The sequence below is a fragment of the Girardinichthys multiradiatus genome, chromosome 12 (genome assembly GCF_021462225.1).
Source record: "Girardinichthys multiradiatus isolate DD_20200921_A chromosome 12, DD_fGirMul_XY1, whole genome shotgun sequence".
NCBI lineage: Eukaryota > Metazoa > Chordata > Actinopteri > Cyprinodontiformes > Goodeidae > Girardinichthys > Girardinichthys multiradiatus.
Window position 1 is genome coordinate 42,185,621 of NC_061805.1, and position 13,585 is coordinate 42,199,205.

General features: G+C 40.4%; 1 protein-coding gene across 3 annotated transcripts in view; it reads right to left on the minus strand.

The window, feature by feature from the left end:
- The window catches only part of LOC124877169 (protein shortage in chiasmata 1 ortholog), a 29,244-nt gene that overhangs the window by 9,683 nt on the left and 5,976 nt on the right, over positions 1-13,585 (minus strand). For 2 of the 3 annotated variants that reach the window (XM_047380221.1, XM_047380219.1), the window contains exons 4-17: positions 12,063-12,153; positions 11,818-11,981; positions 11,568-11,730; positions 11,353-11,458; positions 10,031-10,187; positions 9,833-9,934; positions 9,622-9,751; positions 9,370-9,464; positions 6,795-7,058; positions 6,185-6,607; positions 3,277-3,507; positions 1,277-1,471; positions 1,086-1,178; positions 597-778 (exon numbers count right to left, since the gene is read on the minus strand). In XM_047380221.1, the coding sequence (XP_047236177.1) occupies positions 597-778; positions 1,086-1,178; positions 1,277-1,471; positions 3,277-3,507; positions 6,185-6,607; positions 6,795-7,058; positions 9,370-9,464; positions 9,622-9,751; positions 9,833-9,934; positions 10,031-10,187; positions 11,353-11,458; positions 11,568-11,730; positions 11,818-11,981; positions 12,063-12,153 (2,396 nt within the window). The remainder of the gene's footprint in view (positions 1-596; positions 779-1,085; positions 1,179-1,276; positions 1,472-3,276; positions 3,508-6,184; positions 6,608-6,794; positions 7,059-9,369; positions 9,465-9,621; positions 9,752-9,832; positions 9,935-10,030; positions 10,188-11,352; positions 11,459-11,567; positions 11,731-11,817; positions 11,982-12,062; positions 12,154-13,585) is intronic. The other variant, XM_047380220.1, reaches the window with a different exon arrangement.

Here is a 13,585-nt window from a genome sequence, read left to right on the forward strand (position 1 = left end):
CTCTTTATAATAGCTCAAGCACGTTCTTCCACATGTTTGTTGTGTCTCCTACATGAGTTTTAGCAACCTGCACACATCGCCCAATCTGTCAGTTTAGGTGGATGTCCAAATTGTTGTTGTTTTACTTAACCCTGATTTAAAGTTCCCTACAACTTTACTCCTCAGCTGTTTGGTGTGATGACCTGTCCTCATTGTTCCCTAACAAACATCTGAGGTTTGCACAGAACTGCTGGATTTATACTACGATCAATTTACAGACTGATTTACTACTTGGGCTTCCTCTGAAGGCAGCTGGATCTAATGAAGTTTCTCTAGGGTTAGCAGAGTAAACGGGGCTGAATACATATAAACACAACATTTCTCTGACTTTGTTTTAAAAAATGAAAACAATGCATTATTTTCCATCCACTTCATAATTATGCACTACCTTTGTGTTGAACTATTACACACAATCCCATTAAAATACATTCAACTTTAAGTCTTAATGTGACTAAATGTTGCAGAGTTCAAAGGTTATGAATACTTTAACAAGGAACTGCTTATATATGCAATTGTAGGTTAAAATCTAAGTAAAATAATTTGTAAAACAAACTGACTTTCCCTGTAGTGTCGCTTCCTTTTCTGCTTTCCAGCCATTCAGCCAATCGTTGCTGAAGCTCCAGCAGTTTGAAGTTGGAATCTTCCTTCTTGTGACGGAGGAAGAGGATGATCTGCTGCCTCTTCAGCAGCTGCATGAGGCTGTGATCTACACATGTCTCAGCTGCTTTGGTCAGGTACTCTTTACCAAGAAGAATGTCACAAAATATATCATCTGACATAAAAAACAATAGTTCCACTTCCTCCTAGATGTGATTGAAATTTACGAATTTACAAAACTTGTTACATCGAAAACAACCAATTTAGGGATTTTTTCTATAACGTATTTCTTTATTTAGCCCAGGCTATGTGTTCATTGGTTTATTGTGTGCATTGGCCCTCAACATTTAAATAGGTTTCCAACATTTTTACCTGTGATTAACTTAACTCAAGAACTAAAAGAAAGCTGCTTTAAAGTGAAACTGCAGGAGATGTCAGTTCATACTGACCAACGGCAATACTCAGGTCACACTTCAGCAGCAGCTCTTTGAATGTCACCAACACATGGATCAAAGCAGCCAGGTTAAAAAGCTGCTCCTGATCTGCAGCGATAACAGGAGAACAGGAGTGTAAATTTAATGGGTACAGATTACAAAACCGAGATAAAATAAAAGACAAATGAAAACAAAAGAACTCATACCATTGGCTAGCGTTGTGCTGCCTGCCGGGGTCCTGCAGAAGGCCCTCTCCTGCTGTTTGAGGAGGAAATGTGTCTGGTCCGGGGCCAAACAGCTGAAGTCTCCCCATGAGTGGAATTTGAGCCCCAGCTGTCTGGCAGAACTCAGACAAGGCTGAGCGAAGGCCAGCAGCTCACAGTAAGCATGCTGCTGACTTTCTGCAGGGCAGCATCAACATTCAGAAACACATTTAAAGGCACATTTTAACAGTTTCTTTTCTAAAGTAGGTCTATTTACACTCAGCCCTGATTCACACTCCGTCATCCATCACAAAGTGTCCTGTGCGGCAATCCACACTGGATGCGTTTTTTGCATTTAGGCTGGGTTAATGCATCCGACAACAGCTCCGTCCCCCATTGAAATTCACACGTTTGTGCTCCGTCATCCGTCAAAAACAGACCCAATCCGTATCTTTGACAAAGGATGGCTCTCCGAAATGCCCCAGCGCCACGGAGCCAATGCGAATTACCGCCTTGACTAGAATGGATTCTATTTGCGACGGAGAGCAAAACGCACTGATGACGGAGTCGGTGTGAATTGGGGGTCAAACATGTTGGTTTAAAGAGTAAACATAGTTTATAATCACCAGTTGTTAGTGCAATGTCAGAAACCAATACATTTCTGTTTCAGAGTACTAGATAACATCTAAGGAAACATTTTATATACAGGGGTTGGACAATGAAACACCTGTCATTTTAGTGTGGGAGGTTTCATGGCTAAACTGGACCAGCCTGGTAGCCAGTCTTCATTGATTGCACATTGCACCAGTAAGAGCAGAGTGTGAAGGTTCAATTAGCAGGGTAAGAGCACAGTTTTGCTCAAAATATTGAAATGCACACAACATTAAGGGTGACATACCAGAGTTCAAAAGAGGACAAATTGTTGGTGCACGTCTTGCTGGCGCATCTGTGACCAAGACAGCAAGTCTTTGTGATGTATCAAGAGCCACGGTATCCAGGGTAATGTCAGCATACCACCAAGAAGGACGCACCACATCCAACAGGATTAACTTTGGATGCAAGAGGAAGCTGTCTGAAAGGGATGTTTGGGTGCTAACCCGGATTGTATCCAAAAAACATAAAACCACGGCTGCCCAAATCATGGCAGAATTAAATGTGCACCTCAACTCTCCTGTTTCCACCAGAACTGTCCGTCGGGAGCTCCACAGGGTCAATATACACGGCCGGGCTGCTATAGCCAAACCTTTGGTCACTCATGCCAATGCCAAACGTTGGTTTCAATGGTGCAAGGAGCGCAAATCTTGGGCTGTGGACATTGTGAAACATGTATTGTTCTCTGATGAGTCCACCTTTACTGTTTTCCCCACATCTGGGAGAGTTACGGTGTGGAGAAGCCCAAAAGAAGCGTACCACCCAGACTGTTGCCCAGAGTGAAGCATGGGGGTGGATCAGTGATGGTTTGGGCTGCCATATCATGGCATTCCCTTGGCCCAATACTTGTGCTAGATGGACGCGTCACTGCCAAGGACTACCGAACCATTCTTGAGGACCATGTGCATCCAATGGTTCAAACATTGTATCCTGAAGGCGGTGCCGTGTATCAGGATGACAATGCACCAATACACACAGCAAGACTGGTGAAAGATTGGTTTGATGAACATGAAAGTGAAGTTGAACATCTCCCATGGCCTGCACAGTCACCAGATCTAAATATTATTGAGCCACTTTGGGGTGTTTTGGAGGAGCGAGTCAGGAAACGTTTTCCTCCACCAGTATCACGTAGTGACCTGTCCACTATCCTGCAAGAAGAATGGCTTAAAATACCTCTGACCACTGTGCAGGACTTGTATATGTCATTCCCAAGATGAATTGACGCTGTATTGGCCGCAAAAGGAGGCCCTACACCATACTAATAAATTATTGTGGTCTAAAACCAGGTGTTTCAGTTTCATTGTCCAACTCCTGTACATCTACAGAAAAGGTGAAATATAATAAATGTGCACCTGTTGCCTGAACCTGAATGAGCCTGCTGTAAGGTTTCTCCTGAAGGCCTGAGTCACCGACAGGACGACCATCAAGCTGACTCATCCTCAGAGCAGTGGGGTTCTGCTCTCTAAAAGCATCTCCTTTCACAGCAACGCTCATGTATCCTGGCTTCCTGTCAGTTGTCTTCATCATTTCTGGGGGAGCCTGCTGCTCCGTCTCTGGTGTTGGATGGTTCACCTCTTCTGCTACTATGAAAAGGATGTAAGTTTTTTTTTTTTTTTAGGGGAGGATGATTAACCAATAAATCTTTTTACATACAGGCTCAAATATGAACCATACACCACCACTAATATTAAATTAGATGTCCCACATGCTTTTATAGCTGTATAGCCATCAACAAGGTTCTGGCACTATTCTCACTGAATATTTAAGGTGCAGCCTGCTAATGGACACTTAAGCTAATGTTACTGGGAAGTTCATTTAGAGCTTGTATGTACAGGTCCTTCTCAAAATATTAGCATATTGTGATAAAGTTCATTATTTTCCATAATGTCATGATGAAAATTTAACATTCATATATTTTAGATTCATTGCACACTAACTGAAATATTTCAGGTCTTTTATTGTCTTAATACGGATGATTTTGGCATACAGCTCATGAAAACCCAAAATTCCTATCTCACAAAATTAGCATATTTCATCCGACCAATAAAAGAAAAGTGTTTTTAATACAAAAAACGTCAACCTTCAAATAATCATGTACAGTTATGCACTCAATACTTGGTCAGGAATCCTTTTGCAGAAATGACTGCTTCAATGCGGCGTGGCATGGAGGCAATCAGCCTGTGGCACTGCTGAGGTCTTATGGAGGCCCAGGATGCTTCGATAGCGGCCTTTAGCTCATTCAGAGTGTTGGGTCTTGAGTCTCTCAACGTTCTCTTCACAATATCCCACAGATTCTCTATGGGGTTCAGGTCAGGAGAGTTGGCAGGCCAATTGAGCACAGTGATACCATGGTCAGTAAACCATTTACCAGTGGTTTTGGCACTGTGAGCAGGTGCCAGGTTGTGCTGAAAAATGAAATCTTCATCTCCATAAAGCTTTTCAGCAGATGGAAGCATGAAGTGCTCCAAAATCTCCTGATAGCTAGCTGCATTGACCCTGCCCTTGATAAAACACAGTGGACCAACACCAGCAGCTGACACGGCACCCCAGACCATCACTGACTGTGGGTACTTGACACTGGACTTCTGGCATTTTGGCATTTCCTTCTCCCCAGTCTTCCTCCAGACTCTGGCACCTTGATTTCCGAATGACATGCAGAATTTGCTTTCATCCAAAAAAGGTACTTTGGACCACTGAGCAACAGTCCAGTGCTGCTTCTCTGTAGCCCAGGTCAGGCGCTTCTGCCGCTGTTTCTGGTTCAAAAGTGGCTTGACCTGGGGAATGCGGCACCTGTAGCCCATTTCCTGCACACGCCTGTGCACGGTGGCTCTGGATGTTTCTACTCCAGACTCAGTCCACTGCTTCCGCAGGTCCCCCAAGGTCTGGAATCGGCGCTTCTCCACAATCTTCCTCAGGGTCCGGTCACCTCTTCTCGTTGTGCAGCGTTTTCTGCCACACTTTTTCCTTCCCACAGACTTCCCACTGAGGTGCCTTGATACAGCACTCTGGGAACAGCCTATTTGTTCAGAAATTTCTTTCTGTGTCTTACCCTCTTGCTTGAGGGTGTCAATAGTGGCCTTCTGGACAGCAGTCAGGTCGGCAGTCTTACCCATGATTGGGGTTTTGAGTGATGAACCAGGCTGGGAGTTTTAAAGGCCTCAGGAATCTTTTGCAGGTGTTTAGAGTTAACTCGTTGATTCAGATGATTAGGTTCATAGCTCGTTTAGAGACCCTTTTAATGATATGCTAATTTTGTGAGATAGGAATTTTGGGTTTTCATGAGCTGTATGCCAAAATCATCCGTATTAAGACAATAAAAGACCTGAAATATTTCAGTTAGTGTGCAATGAATCTAAAATATATGAATGTTAAATTTTCATCATTACATTATGGAAAATAATGGACTTTATCACAATATGCTAATATTTTGAGAAGGACCTGTATAATTCTGACCGTCAGAATAAAAAAAAAAAAAGTAACAATAAATTTAAACTTTACTGCATCCAGTTCTTTTTTAAGTTCACTGACATTGTTTGTTGCTTAATCCTGAAAAAGAAAGGTTCCTAAACTTTTCACCATCACTGTAATCATAATTAGTTTCTGTATCCATCAAAGGTGAAGAAAGCATCAACGCATCAACCTACCTCTAATCTGGTCATCTGATAATTGTCCGAAAATGAAACCATTTTTCTTTATCCCAACCGATTGTAACAGAAGAGAAAAATATACTAACTTCCAGTGTTGTACAGTTAATAGGATAGTTTAGTTAAACCTTCTGTTGCAGTTCTCTGAAGAAATTAAAAACATGTAAAGATTTCTGTTTAAAGGCTTTTCTTTGCTGAATTGTCATTGTTTGGTGCAGAATCAGTTGTCATGTCTAATTTTGTTCAGTTTTTTTCGTACATATTGGTGTGGAAAACGGCTTCATAAACATGTTATGCATTTAACACAGGCTCTGTCAGTTTCACATAGTCACTAATAAAGTCACCCTTGGAAATATTAGGCGATGCAGTGAATTTTTGTTTGTCACTACGTTCCCCTTATTAAGTCAACTATTGTCTTGGATTATTGTTAGTGGTTACAGGACCTTTTTCAGGCTTTTTTTATTATTACCATGTTTAAATCTGTTATTTTGTTTAAGCACTGTACAGTTACAAGTATAAAGTAAGAAGACCTCTGGTATCTTAACTATTGAAAAGAAAATGTAAAACAAGCTGGGAAACATTTTTTACAAAGCAGCTGATAAATGTCTGACTGTACCTGCAGAGATACTTGAACTTGGAGATGTTGCACCACCTGAAGCTACCTGCTGTGACCTCAGCATCATGAAGTCAGACAGAGGGTCGAGGTTTTTCTCTGGCTGATGTTTTTTAAAGATCAAACTCTTCTGATTACCTCTGATATTTGATCTAGTTGGCAGATTCCACTCAGAAATATGGGAGGTCCGCACGGTCTTAAACCCATCATTTACGCTGCTGATGTTTGCAAGCGTTGATGACCCGACAGCAGATTCTGACAATCTCTTTTCTGAAGTTTCCTCTCCGGTGCCGGCTATAGCAACAGAACCTTGTTCCTGACTGTTGGTACCGACTATGGGTATCGAGAACGAGCTTTGAGATGAATCAACAGTGCCTTCTTTTTGGAGATGAGCTTTGTTTGGACAATCCACCCCGACAAATTCAACTGAAAACAAAAAAGAAATATCAAATATTAAGCCCTACTCTGTATATTTCTGAATATAGGCATACATATATTATAAACATACACTTATACACTTATACATATTAAGAATTATTCAATAATTTATTTTAGAGAACAAAAGAATATGTTTTTCTTCAACTGTAACACTAAGACACTGTCTAAAAATGACCTTTATACAGATCCTCATCCTCCTCATCTTCAGGTAACAGTCTTCTGAAGTCTTCCTTCTCCACCTTTCTGTTTGTAGGAACCTCAGACATCCTCCTCTCGATGAACTCAAGATTTTTACCCAAAACTATCTCTGGGTTTGCTGGCTCCAGCTGTAGTTCCAGGTTGTCACCGGCACCGCTGGAACTCTGTTTTTGTAAGTTAAAAACTCCCAGTGCTTCACACATGGGTTGAAAGCTTGCGGCCGGTTCACATAAAGAAGGCTCTGTGAGAAAATACAGGAGAGTTTGGGAAATCATTTGTGGATAAAAGAAGACATTCTCTCTAAACAATGGCAGAATAAAGGGTATCACTAAGGGCCTGATTTTCAGAGATCCCAAATAGGGGCCGCTAACTTGTTGGGCAAAAAAAATATAGCACATGCAATAAGTGGGCGTGTTGCATGCCATTTTCAAAGACTGTGCGTGCAATAAATACAGTTGCAAAAGAGGTGCAGACTGCCGCAATTTTCTCATTTAAATGAGAAAATTGTGTGTGCTACTGGCTGGCTGCTACTGCCCCCAGATTACTTTACCTCTTTGATCATTTGCGCAGGGCGCCTCTGAGTGCATAACTGTGCATGCAGAAGGCTGAGTCTGAATTTGTTATGTGAGCAGATGCTTTGTGTTTGGGTTCTGGTCGGACACACTGAGCCAAGGACTACATCCTGCTTCGCCTTTAATCAAAATATTGGATTACAGGCTATTGCACAAATTGTCTTTTGGTGACAATAAGTCATTTTTTTACTCTATAAACCCTCGCTTGGCATATGTTCACATTCAAAGAACATAATCAAACTAATCCAGTTCCGGTTGCTCTACAATGACACAAAGTTACTGCCAATAATGCAGTGTGTTTTGTTTGGTGACAGGGTTAGAGCATTCATGGACTTTTTCACCACATGGAATAAGCCGCCTTAAAATGGTGATTTCTCACCTGTTAAACAGTGATTGTAGCATCCAGTTTGCAAATCACAGCTTTAATCTGCCTTATAATAATTTTATTTCTTTCCTATTAATTATATCATCAACATCACAGCACTGTGGGTCCTTTGCATGATATGCAATTACAGTTAGGCTCTGTGCACTTCTCTGGCATATAATAAGTAATATGCGCACCTCTGCATGATCAGGTTTGTTCTTCAGCAGCAGATGATCTTATGAGCAGCGATGGTGCGCTGGAATGATCCAGATGCAAGAAAAAAGTGTTGCAAGGAGTTTTATCACAGGAGAAATGTCATGGCTTTTGTTTGTGATTGGCTCCAAATCAGAGCTTAGATAATCCTATATAGAATCCCCTATTCTCATCTATTTTTATTTTTGACAACCCAAATCTGTTGACACATGTACAGAAGATTCTCTCTCCCTGTCATCTGTCATTTTATCTATGCCACCTTCTGGCCAAAGTGACAGCAGACATTTGTGCGTCCCAGTTAGTACCTGCTAAAGTACCAGACGTGCTAAATCTAGAAGCAAAAACAGCACCAACAATCCATTTCAGGTTTAAAAAATAATATTGCGGTTGGTAAGGGATGACATTTGCATATCCCTCTCCCATAAATTTGAGTGTTTGAGTCATTATCATATGTTTTGCATATTCATGAAGGTAAACATGTTAAAAAGTGTGCGCCAGTTGTTCCGCTGATTTTACACACGCAACCCGATTAGCAGCTGGGTTGTAGATCAGCTTTGCGGTTTGCGTGTGGTTTTGTACACGAGAACCTCTGGAAGATCAGGCTGTAAGTGTATGGGAAATGTTTGATCAGTCATATAATCATACAGTCATATAACCTTTACCTTTCACGGAACAATCCCTCTCACATAAAGTAAGAAAAAATGGGAGATTTCTATATATAAGCAAAATAAGCAAACAAATACAAAGACTAACAAAAACAAACTATGCTTAATAATCTACAAAATTAATCAAGAATTCCAGATTTCACAATGCATTGGAGGATCTCTAAAAGGCTACTTGACATATTCTGAAGCCCGTAGTCATAAAGTTCGACAAAAGTGAGGATGATATGCGGTACCTTCTGGAAGAGCAAGGGTTTAGCATTGTTCTGTAGGTGAATAATCAACCATGAACTCTTCTGTATATCAACATATTTGTGTTTAAAACATAAGGCCATCTCACTGACAACTAAAGCTTGGTTCAACATGAGCCACACAAAAGCAAACCGATCCCCAAAATGCAAACCTAGAACAGAATGTCAGAGGAACAATGGCCCAGTTGCAGTCCAGACTTCAGCCCAGCTGTAATGCTCTGGTAGGACCTTAACACAATATAGAAATGAATCCTCTCAAAACAAAATGGGCCAAACAAAGTTGTATGTTTCTCCACAGAGATTTAAAATACTAATAAAAGCATTCAGATATGTATAATTTAAAGGTTTGCTATATGGAGTATTATTATTCATTATGTGATGCTTTTTGTTTTTGTGTAATTTTTGTTTACCTAATAATATGATGGTGTAGTAATGTTTTGTGTTCTTGTTTTGAAGTGGTACTTTTAACGCCTGATACAGATGGTGTTACCTGACAACAGAAAGTGCACAACAGAGGTCAGATGCTTCTCTGAGGTCCAAACTGATTTCTTCATCTCATACTGAGTTCTTGTTGACATCAAAGATCTGGAAGGCAATCAGTACTGTTACTGGTTTAAATGCATTTACACACAGAAGGCATCACACCTGTAGAAGGCAAGTTTTCCATATCTGTACAGCATTCACATTTAGTAAGTCTTTTGAAAATTAGCAGTTTAAGATAAAAGCTGAAAGAATTACTCACATTGGGCTAAAAGGTGACAGCACTTCTTTCTGGAGATGAGATGTGGACAGATCGATTTGGGCTTGCTTCTTCTTAGGAATCGGGCTCAGAATGAGGTCCAGCTCTGTTCTAGCTGGAGACACAGCATTCCCTTAAAGAAACACCACATTTTAGCCCACATCACAGTTTGACTCCAGCTTGCAGGGTTTTTATGTTCATTTATGACCTGTACCTAAGCATTCTAACTCGATCAGTCTTTCACTCAATTTGCTTTTTCTTTGTTCCTGTTGTACATCAAACTGAGAAATATCCACTGAAACCTTTGAAAGAGAGGCTGCAGAAAATAGAGAAAACTGTCATTTCATTTCTTTCTGCTTTAAACTGCTTAAAATTTTTATCTGATGCAAAAATATTACCATATTTTACTCACTTCTGTGAAGCAAATCCAGGATAGGGCACTGCTCATCCAGTGGTTCTGGAGTAATGTTTACATAACCACAAACACTGGAATAAGCCGTGTAGTTCTGTGAGTTAGACTGGAGACTGTCGACTACAGGTGGTAACAGCAGAGACTGCAGAGAAGACATCTGGAGAAAAGACAGAACCAAACAATCTGGCGCTAAAAACGTTTAAGTGTATTTTAGTACAATTTTATGCATTAAAACAATATAAATTAGTTCATAATCCAGAAAAGGACAGAAAATTATACATGAAATTGTTTTACAAATAAAAACCTGAAGTATGTGGCGAGCAATTAAATAAAATCCACACCACTGAGTGCCTGGAGAAGAGAGTCAACCTGTGTGTAATTTACAAAAATGTCATTGTAAAGGCCTCAGAAGTTTGTTAGAAAACATTACTAAACAAACAACATGATGCATACCGAGGTTCCCAGCAGACAGGTCAGGAATAAAGATGTGCATCAGTTTAAGCAGGGTTATGGCACAAAACAATAAATCAAGCTTTAAAAATGACCACTGGTCAATCTATCAATGACACTACACCTAAACTGTCAGGCAAAGGAGAGGGGAAGAATTAACTAGAGAACAAGTAAAGAGACCTATGGTATCTCTGGAGGAGCTGTAGAGATCCACCGCTCAGGTGGAAGAATCTGTTGAAAGGACAACTACTAGGCGTGCACCTGGCTTCAGTGGAGGAGTGGAAACTGTGGATCACTTCTGGTTCCTAGGAACCACCCCTTCTCGGAACCTGAGATGGTCCTCTCACATAGACAGTTTGGAAGGAGGCCCAGCAGAGAATGCACCTCCTGCGGCAACTCAAGAAGTACAACTTTTCACAGGAGCTGCTGGTCATCTTTTACACAGCCATTATTCAGTATGTCCTGTGTTTATCCATCACTGTGTGATTTAGCTCATCCACAAAACGGGACAGGTCCAATCGCAACGATCAATTAGGTCTGCAGGGAGGATCATCAAGACTGACCTTCCCTCCATCCAGGCCTTGTACAGGTCTAGGGTCAGGAGAAGGGCAGCTAACATCTCTGCAGACCCCACACATCCTGGACACAAACTGTCTTTTCTGACTTTTACCTTCTGGTCGGCGCTACAGAGCGCTGTTAGCAAAAACCAGCAATGACTATTGTAACCAGTAACAATTAAAATCCTATTTAGGATTTGTTATCAAATAAACTTGTGGAATAATTGAAGATTGAGCCCTAAACAAAAATCATTATTACTCATAGTTTAAGTTATAAAGTTCAAGGGGTATGAATATTTTTGCAAGGCACTGTACCTCTGTCTCAAAGAGTGGCTGTTTAACAAACTCCTCCTGAACGTCTCCACACGTTCTACCACCGATGGTGTCGACATCTAAAGGTTTCTGGTAGGATGCACACTGCCTGAAGCAGAGGTGATAAAACATCATTCTGGTAACACTGAGCTTTAGAGACAGAAGGATTCCTTCTGGAGCAGATTTTAAGTGGTGGCTAAGACTGATCAGAAAAGCACCTGAAGATTGAGTCCTTGGAGATGGCGATTCCTGTTGAGTTCAGCAGAGGGTCAGTCACAGGGAGCGTCTTAAGTCTGGACAGTTTGGCTTTCAGAGGAGGTAAATGTCTTTTTAAATCCGACAGCAAGTCTGGAGTTATGAACTCCTCAGAAAGAAAGAGATCTACGAATGCAAACAAGTTTGGGAGAATTACAGAGGTGAATACATCTTCTAATAAGATATTTGAGTGAAACAAAAATAATTACTTACCTTTGCTTTTACTTTCTGAACTCTTCTGGTCAGTTGTCCACTTAGAAAAGGTTTCCTGACAAGTATCATCAATCTGCTTATTCAGGAGGCAAACATACTGATCCTGGTCAATGGAGTCAGGATTAGAGCTGGGAATTATCGCCACATCCTTTTCCACAGAAAATCTGAAATTTTACACGGTTGCTTATAAAATGTCTTCACAAATATTAAAATGTTGGATTACTTGCATTTTAGTGCTGTACAACCTTTCCAGTAAATTAACTGGCTGATTTTTCTCTCGAAGGTCATTAAGAACTGAAGCACTGATAAAGAGTTTGCAGGAAGAAATCACCTGTCCTGTAAACGAAAATAAGAATCAATACAAATCCATTAGTAATTAAATAAATACAGAAATTCATGAAAGTTTTCTCTTAACCTCAGTAAGTGTTCTTCTGCAAAGAAAAGAAGGCTGGACAAATTATTTTGCAACCATCTGTCTGAGGACGATATTTAACTTTATTAAGACGTCTGAGACCCATAAAGTGAGCTCTCTGATCAACTGCCTTTCACACATAAAACACTGGCTGAGTGAAAATTGAGACTCTCATTATCACCTCGGATAGTCTTAACCTCTTGGCATTACACAGCACCTGGGCAGCCTTAGCCAGGCATCAAAACCTAACTAGAGAAATCTAGGAGTCATTTTAGATGAAGCCATGTCTCTAGAACACCATATAAAACCTATGCTTAATAATCAGACCTGCTTCTTCCAGCTGCGGAACATCTCCAAACTCCGAACAATCGTCTCAATAAATTAGTTTGAGATGTTGATTTATGCTTTTGTTTCATCACGTTTAGACTACTGCAATAGTCTGTTCACTTGTCTAAACAAAAAGGATGTGGCCCATCTACAGCTGGTACAAAACTAGCCCACAGTACCCCTGTCTTAAAGTCACTGGCTCCCTGTAGCATGTCATATAAATGATAAGATTCTGGTTTGGACGTTCAGAGCACTGCATGGGCAGGCTGCTCCCTACATCTGTGACTTGATTCAGCCTTACACACTTCAGCCTGAAACTGAGATCCTCAGAGCAGAATCTACTGATGATCCTTTGGGCTCGTTTCAGGAGCCGAGGAGTCAGATCCTTCCAAGTTGTTGGAACAAGACTGTGGAATGAATTCCTACACTACTTGTGTTCACTGGACTCTGTTGATGCTTTTAAAAAGCAACTTAAGATATTCTTTGTTAAACAAGCATTTTAACCTCACTGGTGCCTGGGTTGCTACAACCGACTGTTTTTAAGGTGTATTTATTTTATTAAAATCTTTTTTTTTTCCATTTTGCTTTAACTGTATCTTTACTATGAAGCACTTGGAGTGGAGTCTGAGAAAGGTAATATATAAATAAAACTTACTTACTGTTGTGCAGAAATAATTCATACTCTGAAAAATTTACTGCGAACAGTTTATTTTTCAGTTGACAGTTGTTAAGCTACCTGTGCATTTTCTTATCCTGCATTCATATACCATCAAGAATGCCGGCCTCTCAACTTTGAACTACGTTTATTTCTAAATTAAATGATGCCTCTTCTCGTTAAGTGCCAGAATTCACTAAAACAATATCTGAAGTCATTAGATCAAAGACAGGTATTTGCCTGTGTGCGCCGTCAAGAACGTAATAAAGGTAAATATCAGCCAATAGGTTAATCTCTATCTTTATTACATTCTCTACATAAACTTTTGAATTCATCGTGAAATTTGTATTTGTGATGTATCAGTGCCCTCTTTT